Here is a 17,004-nt window from a genome sequence, read left to right on the forward strand (position 1 = left end):
ATCTAAAGCTATAAGTGATCTCAAGCAGTGTCAACTCAAAAGATTGTATCTGACAAAGGGCTTGTAAAAAAGGAGTTAATCTCCTAATTTAGTAAGTGAGCAAAATTATGTAAGTAAAGGGACTTTTCTGTAAAAGTATAAAGCTATAAACACATACTATAACTTATTTTCAAATGCTTTATCACAAGAAAACACTTTGAAAAACATATGGAAGTTGTATCCGATGAATCAGTTGCAACCAAAATAGCCATGGGCAAAATTTTGACTTTTCTAATCGGTTAGATCAAATAGTCAATCGATTAGAAATGCACCAACATGAGGCCCTAACTAGTTTGAATGCACCTTGACTCTATACAACGACTATATACCTTAAACTTTCAATTTGAGAACTTATAATCGATTAGTTTTTAATATCTAATCGATTAGCATTTTTGTCCAATCGATTAGCTAATAGTAAAAATAGTTAAATGCAAATTCTATTTTGGGCACACCTCCTGCCAACAAATAGATGCCTCATTTCTCATTTCAAATCATCCAGAATCGTGTTATGACACTTCCATCTCTCACACTTTCTCTCTCTAATGTTTTATTTAACTTTATCTCACTAGATGTTATAGCCAAATGATTTTGTGAGAAAAGTTCCTTTATGAGTGAGGATAATGTTGTAATTCTAAAAAGGGTATAATTGTAAAATTGACCAAAGAAATATTTTGTATACTCCTTGGTTGAATACTGTCGAATTAGGGATTATTTGTGGTTCAAATCTAAACCCGATAAAAGCTTAGATTTGGGGATTGTGTGATCAATCCTAGGTTTTGGTTGAAGATTAGTCATTGTTTAAATCTTCATTGACTCTTGGTTAGCTTAGTCAAAACCAAGATAGGTTGAAGATTAGTTTGGTATTAAAATCTGCATAGGTTAGAGATTATTCCGTTTAAAATCGCGTAGGTTCTTTGGTTTGTCATGGTAAAACCAAAGGTATTGAGCTCAAATATTTTGGAACTTGAAGACGTACCGCTCCAAGGTCTGTGTTCGTGGGAAGGAGACTAACAGCTTCAATGCACTATTGAGAAGGAAGATTAACCACTTCATTCTCAACAATATATCAAAGAAAAGGCACAAACGCCCATATTTATCATCTTGTAATATTTGGTTGAAGATCAACGATCTTTTATTTGTATAAAGGGGTTCGTGATCCTTTTTTACTAAAAGCTCTCAACTATTATTGGAAACTCTCAACACTAATTCTTGAGGACAGGACTAAGTCGTTTTTTACTGAACGTGTATCATTCTTGGTGTTCTTCTTCTCTTAATTATTCAATTTATGCAATTTACCTTCCGCTGCCTAGTTTTTTGAAAATGTTTTTAAACTCTGATTTAACTTGCCAAAAACTTTCAAAACCAAAATTTTTCAAACTACACAATTCACCCTCTCTTGTGTGTGAAGTCTCAAGTCAAACATAATAACAATTGGATGTGTCCATCCTTTGATGACTACCTTCCATGTTTTGTTGTACATGAATTTGATGAAAGCTATCATGCGCACATTTCAATAGTCATATTTTGTGCATCTAGAATAGGTGGCCGGCAAACAGATTCTCCTTCTTAGTCTTTATCCATTTGAACAGAACTCGTAAGTTCCTTGGAGCTCACCCATGTAGGTCAGGATGCCTACTCTGATGACAATTGAAATTATGTTCACTTTCTGAAAAGATGTATGCAACGACGAATCAAGTGGCTTGAATACTATTATGGTTGATAAAGTAGATAATTCCACCTCTGTAGCATTACCAACCGTCTAGATCAATCAGACGACTGACCGCGATTTACATCACATTCACCACTTTTGGTTAAAAGTGCTCCCACTATATAAGGGAAAACATGTCATTCGCAGATATTCAAATTCATTCTCACTCTAACATCACTTTTCATTCTCTCACTAACTTAGGCGTTAAAGTGCTAATCTTGCAAATCAGTCTCATCTCCACCGTATCAGAAGACCAAGACCGTCGTGCGAAGCACTGTTTCATCATTCATTGAACAACTCTGGTTCCACAACAAAATTAATTAAAAGAGGTGTTTCTCTATCCTCGTCTAAACACATGTGTTTCTTTATCCTCGTCTAAAGCAGATAATTCTACCTCTAAAGGATTACTAACTGTCCAGATCAACCTAATGGTTGACTATGATCCTGTCTTCACTCTCCGCGTTCGATTTCAACCACTCCCATTGTATAAGAGGAAATACGCATCATTCTCAAGCATTCACGTCTATTTTTCACTTTCATATTACTTTTCACTCTTCCATTAATTTGAATGTTAGAATGTTAACTTTTCAAGTCAACTCTCTCTCTCCATCACACTGAAAATTCACAGTTACTGTAATGAAACGCTGCTTCACCGTTTTTCGAGAAACTTTACTTTCGCAACGATAACATAAATTATACAATTTCTTTCTATAGAATAATATTGAAGGGAATAAATAAATGATAAATTTAGAATTTGACAAAAAAGTTAAAAGCTTGTGATTTTTCATTTTTATAAGGTAGAAAGGAGAATGTAATTATGTATTGTAAATTTTATAGGAAGTAAAATACTAATTAAGTAAAAGTGAAATTTGAGAGCATTCCATATATCATTTTATAAGTATATTTGATTGATTATTCCATTTGTATCAAAACAAGCAACAAAATATTCATCTTGTCTTGTTCTTTTCTTCTTTCCCACACACAATTCAAGTTCAAATTTTCCACAAAATATTCATCAAAATGCATTCTCAATTTGACACTTCTCTCTGTCTCAATCACAGCACACTCAATTTATCATCATATACATCTCAACAATCGTTGAGGGGCTAAGAAAGATAATGAACTCCTCATTCTTTGGGATCAAACTCCATTCTTCTCTCAAAGCTTACAACACTAGCAGCAATCATTTGGAGTTGTTGAAAAGAAGAACCTTGTTGAAGAAAACCAAAAACTGGTGCACTGTATATGCCAAACACAGACACCCAATAAGGCAAGATTTTAGTTTCTGTTGCCAAAATGTAAACTTGTTGAGGTTACACCATGTTTCCATTAGTGGGTCTAGGTTGAAATGTACCAAAAAATCACGTTTTTCTTCTCTTTTCTTTGCCCCATTTTGGAAAGAAAGGATTTTTTTGATAAGGGTATGTGTTTACAGTGTTGTTATCTCTGGTTTGTTTCTGTTGGTTTGGTTTGGAAGTAATAAAGTTAAGGGTTATGTTGAAGCCAAACTACTGCCTTCTGTTTGTTTAGTGATCAGCGAGCGAATTCAGCGTGAATTTCGCATTGGAAAGGTTAGAAGGATCTCGCCGTTGAGTTTGACATTGGAATCATGTTCATTTGGGCCTCATAAGGAGGAGTTTTCTTGTGGTGAGGTCCCTATTGTTAAGCTTCGACTTCATCCTTTTGCTAGCTTGATGAGGGGAAAAGTTGTGGTTGATGCAGTTTTGTCACATCCAAGTGTGTTGATTGTGCAGAAGAAGGACTATAGTTGGTTAGGGATACCGGAGAGTGAAGGCGGTATAAAGAGGAACTTGTCTGCCGAAGAAGGGATTGATCGTCGGACTAGAACGAGGAGGCTTGCACAAGAAGAAGCAGCGGTTCGGTTGGAGAGAGAGCGGGATGACGCGGCTAGGGAAGCTGCAAAGATTGGTTACTTTGTTTCTGAGTCCTCCCAAGGGGATGATTTAAAGGAGACTCGTGTTCATTCGAGAGGAGCAACCGATTCAAACTCCTTTTTCTGCATGAGTGAGGGGAAACATGATCATTATTGTGTAGACAAGGGTGTTGATTATGATATGAAACATGGGGAGTTGGAAAAGCCATTTAGAGTGAAGTTTCCTGGTTCATCAGGGCTTAAGTTTTGGTCCAGAGTTATAAAAAGGTACGGGAAACACAAGTTTAAGAGGAAGTCTAAAAGGAGTGACATATCTGCATCTGGTGTTGCCGTTAAGAAAAGAATTTTCGAATGCAGTGCGTCGGCAGCACATGCGTACTTTCGCGGTCGATCACGGGGAAAGTCTGAGGAGCCTTCCTCATCTTCTGGATGCTTTAATTCTATGAATCTTGATAGACATTTGATAGAAAATGATATTGATAAAGTTACAAAATCGGTTGCCAGTGGTGAAGATGATAAAGATATTGTTACAGAAAATGGGTTAGATGCTCTGCAGTCTGAAGGCCTTACCGAGACTCTTCCCGTAATGTTAGATTCTGTTCATTTCAGAGGTGCAACTGTGATGCTACTTGCATATGGAGACAATGAAGTTAGGTAAGAACTATTGTCACCAATTACTTAATCATTCTGAATATTTAGTCCGAAACCATAATTATAATTCAAAGTCAGTTTATTCTTTCTCTTCACTTTACATCTAAAACCATATAATTTCCATTACTGTCATTTTAGTTTCTACAATGTTATTTAGTGTCTTAATTAATTCTCACTGCAAATCCTGAAATAACAACTGTAGCTGGGATTTCTGTTTGTTTGACTCCAAAATGTTATTCAATCTTACTTAAGCTGCACACAGCTTTTGCAGCATTAGATAGATTTCAAAGTTTAGCCTGTCATGATGGGATAAGATCTTGAAAATGAATTTGCAACAGACATCTCTGGTATTAGCCGCGTCTCAGTGTCCGTCACTCGTATGGCAAGTGTCACACACCTTAGACACTCTTTGGACACTTCTAGAGGGTTAAAGATGTTGTCAAAGCAGTGATTATAAATGAAGGGGGTGAAGACATTGAATTTGATTATATCATTTTTAACTTTTTGGTATAGTTGATGGATGAATGAAGATGAAAAGCTATCATATTTTATTTAAGAACATTTTTGTTATGAAACGAATTGCTCAATTTAGATGCACATGTATAATTTAATTCTCAATTTAAATCTTTTATAGAAAATGTTAATATTTTATTTAATTATAATCTATATATATATATATATATATATATATATATATATATATATATAATCTATATATATATATATATATATATATATATATATATATATATATATATATATATATATATATATATATATATATATGGTTCCGGTGTCCTATATTTTCTAAATTAGTAGTGTCACGTGTCTGCGTCGGAGTCTGTGCTTCATACCCTCCCTCACTTTACAAACTGATTTTGTAGTTTAAGTTAAATCCGACTCAAATTCTAAGATGGTATCAGAGCATCCATTGAACCACTCGAGTCAATCTTCAGATGTCCTGTCCTAGACATGAGAGTGTCTGTTAAGAGCCTCACATTTGATGAGATATGGCCTAAATATGAGTTTATAAGTGGAAGGCATCTCTCACTTTACAAACCGATTATATAGAGTTGAGTTAGACTCAACCCAAATTCTACGAACCTCTATATTGGAACCTCTAGTCTTATTCAAAAAAATGATAAGCTGCATGAATTTAGATGTTTTGTATGTTTTACTTTCAGGGAGATGGAGAATGTCAATGGTCATGTGAAGTTTCGTAACCACTACAACCATATAAACGTACACCTGAACGGAAATTGTAAGCCCTGGAGGTCAGATGATATATGCAAAGATGGTGGTTGGTTGTCTGCAAATGTTTTTATTGACATTACTAAGCAGGAATGGCATACTAATTTGAAAATCGACAATTTTTATGTTCCGGTAAGGTATATAGTAATTTAAAGTTCCAAAGCTTTGTCTCCACCTATTTAGACATTTATTCTTTATGCATGCTTATATAATTTATGCCTGGCTTGAGTTCTATGCAGCTATTCGAAAGGATCCTCGAAATTCCAATTACATGGTCTAAAGGAAGGGCCAGTGGTGAGGTGTGTCTTTAACTTGCTAGTTTATTCTTGATAATTGATATTGTTTCATCTGTTTGAAATACCGTTTCCTTTTGTTACAGCTTCACTTTTGCATGTCTAAGGGTGAGACTTTTCCAAATATTCACGGACAACTAGACGTGATGGGATTGAACTTCCAACTATTAGATGCTGCATCGTGTTTCTCTGTATGTCTTCCTTTATCCCGAATTAGAATGCTTTGTGCAATCCCTTTTTGATATGTTTCATTTGGAAATTGTAATTCTCTTGAAAGGAAACTGAGCCATTGCATATGCACTTTATTTTTATCGTTCACCAAAAAAATACTTATAGCCTTCAAGGTGATCAAATAGTTTGGTTTTTCCAGAACATATCAGCAAGTTTGTGTTTTCGTGTTCAAAGAATATTTTTACACAATGCATGTGGCTGGTTTGGCAGCATCCCTTTAGAAGCATCAGGAGATTTCGGCATTCACCCCGAGGAAGGAGAATTGCATATTAAGTGTGAGGTACTTTTAGCCTTATGTACGTTTCCAAACACAATTATGTTAAAAATTACACACGTAACTGTTCTCTGATATTGCGTATGTAGCTGTTCAACGAAAGAATGTGGCAAACACTCGGTCCACTTATTCCTTATGATATTTTCTTGATCAAATTTCCAGGTACCTGGTGTTGAAGTGAATGCATTGATGAAAACTTTCAACATGAAATCTTTCTCGTTCCCGGTATGTTAAATTTGAAAACATGAATATTAAGTGATATGAAAATTTACTTTCTACATTACCATAAAGTTATATCATTTTTCTTCTTGATTTCTTTAATATTTTTGAAGTATCATCATTTCTTGATACTTGTTACAGAACTGTTACCGAAAAAGAGTGATAGTTACCTATCTAATATCAAACACTGTTTTTCATTTCTATCATTAATAACTAAGGTTTAGTGATTGTAGCTAGCAGGATCAGTAACTGCTCTATTTAATTGCCAAGGTCCGCTTGATAATCCTGTATTTGCGGGCACTGCAATGGTTTCTAGGACATCACCTTCGTTACATGTTGACACTCCTGCAACTGTAGCATCTGAAGCACTTGCTAAAAGTAGAGAAGCTGGTGCAGTCGCAGCATTTGACCGCGTACCATTTTCATATGTATCTGCCAATTTTACTTTCAACACTGATAACTGTGTAAGTTGAAAGTGGTAATAGTTTCTATTGGAACTTACAATTTTATGGATCAGCAACTAGTTTTGAGTAAGATTGAAATTTGAAACCTTGCATTGCATTCCACAGGTTGCTGATTTGTATGGAATTAGAGCAAGCCTTGTGGATGGTGGTGAGATTCAAGGAGCCGGGACTGCTTGGATATGCCCGGAGGTATATGGCCTGTAAACTATATATACTGACTCCCTCACTTGCAAAACTGGAAATTAGATGTCCCGTTGATTTTGCTAAAGCAAATTTTCGAATGTTTGCTTTCCCCGCATTTCTCTCTAGAGTTTGTCCTTACACCTATGCTGCTAATATATACTCTTTTGTTCTCAGGGTGAAGAGGATGAGACAGCCATAGATGTTAACTTTTCTGGAAATTTGGCCGTTGAAACAATATTTCTTCGTTATATTCCCAATTATCATATGATGCCACTCAAACTAGGGGTTATACATGGAGAAACAAAAATTTTGGGATCTCTTTCAAGACCGTAAGTCATCACCTTTTCTGTTTTGATACGATTTGTTCCCGTCTCTAATACGATTTTTTTTTGTGGAAATTGTTTTCTCATTTTATTTTTCTATGCAGAACGCTTGATATAAATTGGACTGCACCTTCTGCAGAAGGGTCTTTTAGTGATGCTAGAGGAAATATCATAATTTCACATGATTTCGTTTCTGTTAAATCTGCTTCAGCTGCATTTGATTTTTATATGAAAGCTCAAACATCTAGTTCTGATGATTTTTCGCTCCCAAGTGAAGATTTTTGTGCTCCAAAAGTCATTCCGTTTAATGTTGACAAGAATATTGAGTTTGATCTGAACATGCACGAGTTTGAATTCTTCCGTTTGGTTACTACTTATACATTGGACTTTCCAAAACCTTTGCTTCTGAAAGCATCTGGAAGAGTTAAGTTTCAAGGAAAGCTTTTAGAGAAAGGAAGTTCAGATTGTCTTGTTGGTGAGGTTTCACTCTCTGGTCTCAAATTGAATCAATTGGTGCTCGCACCTCAACTATCGGGGTTGTTAAGAGCTTCTCCTGAATGTATCAAGGTAGGGAATAAAACTCGGTCTTCCTAAAAAGTGTTTTGTTTTGCGACACTATGAAACTGTTTATTAGACTCCATGGTAGTAGCTCATTCGTCAATGCAATATAATCATGGACAAGAATTCTAATAGATAATTTTATGGTATGCAGTTGGATACCTCCGGTAGACCTGATGAAAGTCTTGAAGTGGAGTTTATCAGGCCACTACAGTCCAGTGATGAAGATGATCTGAAAAGCGGACAACTGTTGTTTATTTCACTTCAAAAAGGGAAAATGGGGGCCAGTGTCAATATCCAACAAAGTCTTTCAGCTAGTTTGGAGGTACAAAATTTTCCACTAGATGAGCTGGAGCTTGCTTCTCTCAGGGGGGTTATTCAGAGGGTAAGTCCATTTTTATGTATTTGACTTCACGTGTATGTGTCTGTGTCATTTTCGTTCGTATCTATGCCCTCCTCCTATGCATATTTGGATCATAAATTCATAATGAGGTTGACCTTTAGGGAGATTAGACAAGGTTTCCACCGTAACAATGTGCAAATTTCGACTTTGTTGCTTTTTATTTTATCTCTTCAACGCTCTATTTTTATGTTCAGTTCTGTCTGAATTATGACTTGGTCCATGCATTATTTAATGATCTTGTAGTGAAAATAATACATGCTGCTTTTTGGTTGGTATTTTTCAGGCGGAAATCCAGGCTAATCTTCAAAAAAGAAGAGGACACGGAATCCTATCTGTTCTTAAGCCAAAATTCATTGGTGTTCTTGGTAAATCACTAGATGTGGCGGCTAGGTGGAGTGGAGATGTTGTGAGTAACTAGGACTGTCCCTCTAGTATATAAATTTGTACAACAACGTTGTAATATACAAGTCACTCATTCTATATTATTCAAGTTGGTATCAAAGCCTGGTTCTGATCCTGGGACTAGAGAGTTTTGGACCCACCACACTTCCATTATAATAACCTTTTTGTAATTTTAATCAAAGTTGTTCATTGACTTCCATTATATGAAATCAATGTCTAGCCGTAGTAATGACCTCGTGCTTTTGTATATTTTATTGGTAAAGTTATTCTGGAATTGTGTTTGAGGATACTGATTGTTTGTTAATGTTCTTTTTTTTTCAGATCACTATTGAAAAAGTTATCTTCGAACAAAGCAACAGTCATTATGAACTTCAAGGAGAATATGTGTTGCCTGGAAACCGCAATTGCAACCCTGTTGATGGAAAAGGGGACGGCTTTTTGAAAAGTCATGTGTCTAGGAATCTTAGTAGTCTTATATCCTCGATGGGCAGGTGGAGAATGAAACTTGAAGTATGTAGAGCGGAGATTGCTGAGATGCTTCCTCTTGCAAGGCTTCTTTCTCGAAGCATGGACCCAACTGTTCTCTCTAGATCAAAGGTGGTATTATGTTTTATGTCTTGGATGTTTTTTTTATCGAAACTGGTACCAAATTGAGATATATGATAGAAATAACTAACTCTTGCCACATTAATGTTTGTAGGATTTTTTTATTCGAAGTTTGCAGTCGGTGGGATTATATTCAACAAGCACTGAACAACTGCTTGAGGTATCATCAAGGGATCACTATAATCTTATTTTCCTTTCAATAGCCACAATACTTGAAGAGTGCATGCAATGTTCATATTTTCGTAATATTAATGAAATTCACTGCAAACATTGAGGTTTCTTTGTCTTTAATTGCTTTTAAATTGCAGTTAATAATGGGACATTATGCTTCATCACATGATGCTGTTCTTGAAGATATAAATCTGCCAGATTTATTTGATCTCAAAGGTCGTTGGCATGGCTCTGTCGGTGCAAGTGGCGGAGGGGATGGAGACACCCTGGTAAAAACTCATTGTTTTTATTACTATTACATGGAGTTGGAATAAATTTTCAACTTTATGAATACCGAAATTCTTTGTTGATGTCATTTCAGGCAAAATTTGACATTCACGGGGAAGACTGGGAATTGGGAGACTACAAAACTCAGTGTGTCGTGGCAGTTGGTGCTTATAGTAATGATAATGGCATGGACGTGAAGAATTTTTTGATCCAGAATGATAATGCCACCATTCATGCTGATGGAAATCTGTTAGGGCCTAAAACCAACCTTCATTTTGCGGTCTTAAACTTTCCAGTTAGCCTGGTCCCAACCGTTGCTCAGCTTGTTGAATCTACAGCAACAGATTCTGTTCATTCTTTGGAGCCATTGTTAGCACCGATTAAGGGTGTCTTGCATATGGAAGGAGATCTTAGAGGAAGTTTAACAAAACCAGAATGTGATGTGCAAATAAGGCTCCTCGATGGTTCCGTTGGTGGAATCGATCTTGAACGAGCAGAAGTTGTTGCTTCTTTAACATCATCCAGCCGTTTTCTTTTCAATGCAAAATTTGAGCCTACAATCCAAAATGGTCATGTATTAATTCAAGGAAGTATTCCTGTTACTTTTGTTCAAAATAGCATGTTACAGCAAGATGAAGAATTAGATCAGAACGGGGCTACGTTGTTTCCTGATTGGGTGAGGAAGAAAAATAGAGGGACCGCTGCCGATGCCAGCAACAAGAACACTTTTAGAGACAGAAATGAAGAGGTTTGGAACAGTCAGTTAGCAAAAAGCCTTGAAGGTTTATATTCGCAAATTTTAGATGTTGGAGAGGTCAGGGTTGATGCTGATATAAAAGATGGAGGAATGATGCTGATAACAGCTTTAACTCCCTATGCTGATTGGCTTCATGGAAATGCTGATGTCATGCTCGAGGTTGGTCTGGTCAATATAACTGTCATATAATTATTCAGTTTTAGTCGCTTCGCTTCTCTAAATCCTGTTGTGTTGATTGATTTAATAGGTGAGAGGTACAGTTGATCAACCATTGCTTAATGGCTATGCAATATTCCAAAGGGCGTCTATATCTTCACCAGTGTTTCGAAATCCGCTAACCAACTTTGGTGGTACTATTCAAATGAAATCAAATAGGTTATCGATCACCTCACTGGAGAGTAGGCTAGGCAGAAAAGGGAAACTGCTTTTAAAAGGGAACCTTCCTCTCAGAACTAGTGAAGAAACCATTGATGACAAAATTGAGTTGAAGTGCGATGTTCTAGATGTGCATGTGGAAAATATTTTAAGGTTGATTTTCTTATTCATTGGTGTATGTAGATATGACTACTAAATCTAAAATACTATTGACTTTTGGCAAGATAACTTTTTCTACTTCTGTCAGTGCTCAGGTTGACTCCCAGTTGCAAATAACTGGTTCAATATTGCAACCAATCATTTCTGGGAATGTTAAACTTAGTCGTGGAGATGTATATTTGCCACGGGCTGGGGGTAGTGGCGATAGTCAAGCCCTTGCTTCAAATCAGTCTGCACTTTCTGCTGGAAGTGATAGTCGTGAATTTGCTTCAAGATATATTTCACAGTATTTTGGTTCAAGATCTGCTTTGACGACCAAATCTCCTCAATCCTCGAGCTCTGGTGGTAATACTTTACATTTTAACCAGTTTAGCATTTGATCTTCTCCCTTTTTACTTATATCTTTCAAATTATTGTTTTACGATATATATAATGATATCTCTCTCTTCTGAAAATTTAAACAACATTACAGTGAATGGGTCAAGTGATGTTGATAAGGACGTGGAGAAAATGCGGATAAAACCAAGTATAGAAACCCGCCTTAGTGATTTGAAGCTTGTGCTCGGACCAGAATTGAAGATAGTTTATCCTTGGATTCTTATATTTACTGTTAGTGGAGAGCTTGAGTTAAATGGTCTCTCACATCCCAAATGTATAACACCTAAGGGCATATTGGTATTCGAGAATGGTGAAGTTGAGCTACTTGCAACACAGGTTTGTGTGATGAGTTTGTTTTATGCCTCCATGTTGCAACACAGGTTTATGCCTTCGTTGATAAAATTCATTTCAAAATCAGGTGAGGTTAACACGGGATCATCTGAATATCGCAAAGTTTGAGCCTGAGTATGGATTAGATCCAATGCTAGATTTAGCGTTGGTTGGATCTCAGTTCCAATATAAGATTCAAGGCCGGGCTAGCAATTGGCACGGCAGTGTGGAAAAGGATACATTATCACCTATTGAGGTAAAAGATTCTACTATATGTTATCTTGTTTGATAAATTTGGAGCTCAAAACTTTGTCATTCGACTTCCGGCTTCCGGCAGCATGGTATTTTCAATATATTCTACCTATGCAGACTGTCAGAAAAATTGAGAGTCAGTTAGCAGAATCCATTTCGAAAGGCAGTGGTCAACTTACACTTGAAAAGCTTGCAACCACTACTCTTCAAAAGTTAATGCCGCGGATAGAAAAGAAGGGTCAGTTTGGCAATGCTAGCTGGCGGATAATGCACTCGCCTCAGATTTCTAGTTTAGTATCTTCTGGTGCGATGGTAGATACTTTTGAGTTTCTTGCCGGTAATTTAACATTTGGAACAGAATTTGAAGTACAGCTTGGAAAAGGTCTTCAGGTAATGACAATAAAACTAGTTTATCTTTCAAAGTTTTGCTTCTTCTCAAGACTACAATGCACTAGCATGGTCACAACACTGATACATCCGACACCGTTAGTAATTTGAGAAAATGATATGATTGAATGTAACTACATATGTCAGTGTCGGACACCAGACATGCCCTCAATTTGGACATGGCTATTTATGTCAACCGGCTTCTCATAAGCTACTTATTGGGGTTTTAACTAGTGTTACTCATTGAGAAAGCAATTGTTTTATGGTGCAGGCCAAAGTGACTAGACAAATGAAGGATTCAGAAATGGCAACACACTGGTCTTTGAGCTATCAACTCACAAGTCGCTTGCATTTGCGCCTACAATCTTCTCCAATACTATGCCTGTTTTTTGAATATTATGCTACAACCTAGGACTTGTTGCTCTCACCTTAGGTTTAGGTATATGAAACTTGCTCCTTCCCTTTAAAGGAAAGGGTGGATGTAAACTACAAAGTAGATAACTATGTATCATTCTTTTGCTCAGATTGAGCTTGTTAATAGGATAGATAATGGATATATAAATCATTTGAGTAGGGGTCTGGAAATTTCTGAAATAACTCGATGAATAAGAGATGTCATTCAAAATTTCGGTCTTCAAAGAACATAAATGTTAACATGAATTTTTTTCACCTCGCAAAGGTTACTTACTACATGAATACAATAAGAACAAAATTTGAGTTTTCACCAAAATCTCCAGGGATCTTTGAAAGGAGGAACATAATTTTCCGTTGGACTGACAAGGCGGAACGAACTCACTGTCTGTTGAAATAAAGGCCCCATCTGCATAAAAAAATTATTAGAATCATTTAGACGAGTGTAATATGTAAATGAGCACATGCTCAAACACCGTGTAAAAGGAAGAGAGTATGTACTTTTTTCCATTGCGGGCTGAGGGTTGAAGCGCTGATCGAGTACAGATAACCTGAAATCAATGACAATTAATAACAGTTGATACTTGATGTGAGATAATGCATGTTTGCAATACTACAGTAGCAATAATTTGAGAGTCAATACCATCTCGTTCTGCTGTTGAAGCGAGATAATGCCGGTAAATTCCCGATTCTTCAGACTGTACAAAACCATCATTCACAAGTCCAAAGTAATAATCATAATCACATACACCAGAACTATCCCACAAAGAAAATAAAAATACACCAAGAGGGAATACTTACCATTGTATTAGGCGATTTACGGATAAGGTATTCATAGTACCAATAAGGTTCACCATTAATCTGTGAGAAGACAGATAAACTCAACAGTGCATACATTTGATCTAGAATATGTAAATGCGTCAAAATTTTCAATCTCATATCAAATTCATTTAATGAACAATCATATATCTATACGATACAACATGCTCATTGTCGATGTGGTGGAAACCAATAAGTATGAAATAACAATGATGTTTAAAGCTTACTTCATCAGTATGTGCGTCGAGGACTGAACTCTCAGCGGAGCGCTCAGTTGAAGTAACTCGCTGCAAAATATTGTAAATAATATCAAAAACAAGTTGGAAGGATTTTCATTACAGATCACAGACAAAGCACCTTTCAGCAACATAAAGCATTTCAAATACGAAATTTCAACAGTTAAGAATAGTACGAGCGAAAATCTATGAAAAAGGAGCAACAAGCTACCAGTGAAGATTTGTCAGCTAAAACTGAATCAGCAACATCTTTTGCAGTCCATTTGCTCTTATCCTTCAAGTTTATAAGGCTTGCATTTGGAGGGCCTATCTGAATTTAATGCCAAAAATAACTGATAAAGCATTGAACGAATACATATAATTTGATGCAACAAGTTTGAGGTTAAGGAAATACCGTGACGGAAATGATGAGGTTGTCAAAGATATCAACACGTTCAGACACAATTCGCAGCCGTGCATTAGCTGTATGGAATTTACAGAGAAATTTATATCGAGAAAAAGGGAAACTAAACTACATAACAATCAACCAAAATCATTATGCAGAAAATCAGTACTGTGATAATGCTAAGAAGTTTGCAACAAAACACAATCTCAATTCTGAAATTCTTTTATAAGATAAACTTTTTCCATTAAAAGGAAGAGAAGGAAACTTACGAGAAAGTGGTGCGGCTGATGAATATCGTTCTGGCTTTCGGGATTCTACCCTTTAAATATATGGAAAGAGTTAGCTTTTCCTATAACAGTATATGAAAAATTGCAGGCAAAAAATGGAGTTGTAAACCAATTACTTCAATTATAGTTCCATTAACACATACTCATGCCACACACTATTATAATCTTTTTTTAGATACATTGAGTAACGGTGTACTCAGTTTATAATTGAGATCGAATACATCAGTTATTCAATGAATCTGAATATGTAAGTAGTATAGTTGGCAAAGATACCATTTGAAGACAAATTTTTTAGAAGGAAGCTCAACAGGGTAAAGATAAGAATAGGCATTGACTTCATCTGTAAAGGAAGCCATTTTAGGGTCTTGTTGTTCTTCTTCAGCATGAGTAGCTGCAAGACATAATATGAAAGAATTATGATAATAAAACAAACGTGTCTCAAATCTAGCAGAAAATGCAAGAGAGATACCAGACAATGGAAGGCATGTTAGAGATAGTGAAGTGAGGCCTAACAGCATCAAATCCCTTCTGGTTTGCGAAGTGGGTCTTAGAGAAGAAGTTGAAAGGTCGCTTTTTTGGTCGGATTTGTTTTGGTTAAGGATTACTAACTTTGAAGTGTTATTATTGTTGTTGTTGTGGTTGTTCCTGAAGATAAGGTTGTTGTTGGGGAGAATAAGGTTGTTGTTGGAGGGACAGGGAGAGAGACATAGAGAGTGTAAAACCATTGCTGCTCAACACTGCAACTCTTCGAATTCGATCACCCTCTTCTATAACATTATCCTACAACTTTTAAAGTTAAATTCAGTATTTACCCCAACAAAGTCGCATGTGATATAATCAATCTCTTTCCTATGCTTTTTCTATGGTTTCTATCTATGTAAGATTCTTTTAATAAAAGCTTTAATGTGTGAAAACAAAGTATAATGAGGGAATTATGTAATGTTAGCACTATTTTTAATATTAAAAGTAAAATTTAAAAATTATAATTAGTTGGATTGAGTTGAATATATATATATATATATATATATATATATATATATATATATATATATATATATATATATATTGTTGGGATATTCTTACTTCAAGAATAAGTTATTATAACTTATCTCACATTTTGATAATTAATTCTTTTCAATCTAATGGTTAAAAATAATAAATAATTAAATGTGGATAGAGAAAACTATTAGTTATTATTTTCAACCATTATATTGAGAATAATTAATGGTCAAGAACTCAAAATGTGAAGTAAGTTATAATAATTTAATCTTGGAGTAAAAATATCTTTCCTCATATATATAAATATATATTCTATCATATCTATATTATTATAACCGATGTGAGATTTATATACAAATATAAATATATATTATTTAATAAATATATATTTTATCATACCCCGTTGTCGAAGCAAAGAGGTTGGCGGAAACCTAAACTGGTTCAAAAATTATCAAAGAGAACTTTAGAAAGGTCTTTGGTGAAGATATCAATAATTTGTTAACAGTCCCACATCGGACAATATATGGTCTGAACATGTCCTTATAAGTGGGGGCAATCTTCACCCTACAAGCCGGTTTTGTAGGGATGAGTTAGGCCCAACCACATTTCTTTTCAGAAACATGAAGAACGCAGACTTGACCACGAGCGACCTTCTCCTGAACAAAGTGAATATCCATCTCAATGTGTTTTGTGCATAAAATTATTAATCACAACAACCCAAAATAATCCCACATGTTATACAACTATTATCACATACCGATTCATCAGACTAACACATTTACTAGACAATTTTCATGACTTTACAACTATACCTAAAACCTTCAAAATCTCAACAATGGTGAAAATACATCAACACATCAAAATAGAAAATATCACCAATCAAAATGCACGAATTTCATCAACATTCACAACACATACTATCGATTAACATCAATTTATAAAATCAAATCAAAACCCAATGCCCTATTGATGGTTAAGGACTCCTCATTCTATCACACGTGCATATATACCTGTTATTGATTCAATTATTTCCCTTACCTCAATTCCTAGCAAGTAATTTGAATCAGAACTAGTTAGAATATTCTCCTCTCACCCAAAGCTTCATGTTCTCCCTTGGCCTCTAGCCTCTTTGTCTCTTTTCCAAAGTTTTTATGTATTGATAACCAAAACCCTTAACTTAGATTATGCCCCTAATTTATATCATTAGGATAAATCTTATTATAATTGTGACTCAAACTCCTATCCCTCCGACTCTTTCCTCCCTTATACTTCTCATAATTTCCACTAATGGT

General features: G+C 35.5%; 2 protein-coding genes across 2 annotated transcripts; one reads left to right on the plus strand and one right to left on the minus strand.

Moving 5' to 3' along the window:
* Positions 1 to 2,734: 2,734 nt before the first annotated feature.
* Positions 2,735 to 13,177, plus strand: LOC131660550 (protein TIC236, chloroplastic-like). The gene is made up of 22 exons (XM_058929801.1): positions 2,735 to 4,295; positions 5,477 to 5,675; positions 5,783 to 5,842; positions 5,923 to 6,027; positions 6,207 to 6,347; positions 6,504 to 6,566; positions 6,794 to 7,024; positions 7,130 to 7,213; positions 7,382 to 7,536; positions 7,635 to 8,097; positions 8,243 to 8,473; positions 8,775 to 8,897; positions 9,215 to 9,490; positions 9,594 to 9,659; positions 9,808 to 9,939; positions 10,032 to 10,853; positions 10,942 to 11,222; positions 11,317 to 11,573; positions 11,701 to 11,942; positions 12,025 to 12,192; positions 12,306 to 12,578; positions 12,847 to 13,177. The coding sequence occupies exons 1-22, from the start codon at positions 2,866 to 2,868 to the stop codon at positions 12,985 to 12,987; spliced, it is 5,943 nt and encodes a 1,980-aa protein (XP_058785784.1). The 5' UTR covers positions 2,735 to 2,865; the 3' UTR covers positions 12,988 to 13,177.
* LOC131660551 (psbP domain-containing protein 5, chloroplastic-like) lies at positions 13,170 to 15,547 on the minus strand. The gene is made up of 10 exons (XM_058929802.1): positions 15,183 to 15,547; positions 14,987 to 15,104; positions 14,696 to 14,745; positions 14,436 to 14,503; positions 14,253 to 14,351; positions 14,033 to 14,092; positions 13,788 to 13,847; positions 13,630 to 13,684; positions 13,488 to 13,537; positions 13,170 to 13,395 (listed from the first exon to the last, which is right to left on the minus strand). The coding sequence occupies exons 1-10, from the start codon at positions 15,436 to 15,438 to the stop codon at positions 13,297 to 13,299; spliced, it is 915 nt and encodes a 304-aa protein (XP_058785785.1). The 5' UTR covers positions 15,439 to 15,547; the 3' UTR covers positions 13,170 to 13,296.
* Between the last annotated feature and the right edge of the window lie 1,457 nt (positions 15,548 to 17,004).

Source organism: Vicia villosa, linkage group LG3 (genome assembly GCF_029867415.1).
Source record: "Vicia villosa cultivar HV-30 ecotype Madison, WI linkage group LG3, Vvil1.0, whole genome shotgun sequence".
NCBI lineage: Eukaryota > Viridiplantae > Streptophyta > Magnoliopsida > Fabales > Fabaceae > Vicia > Vicia villosa.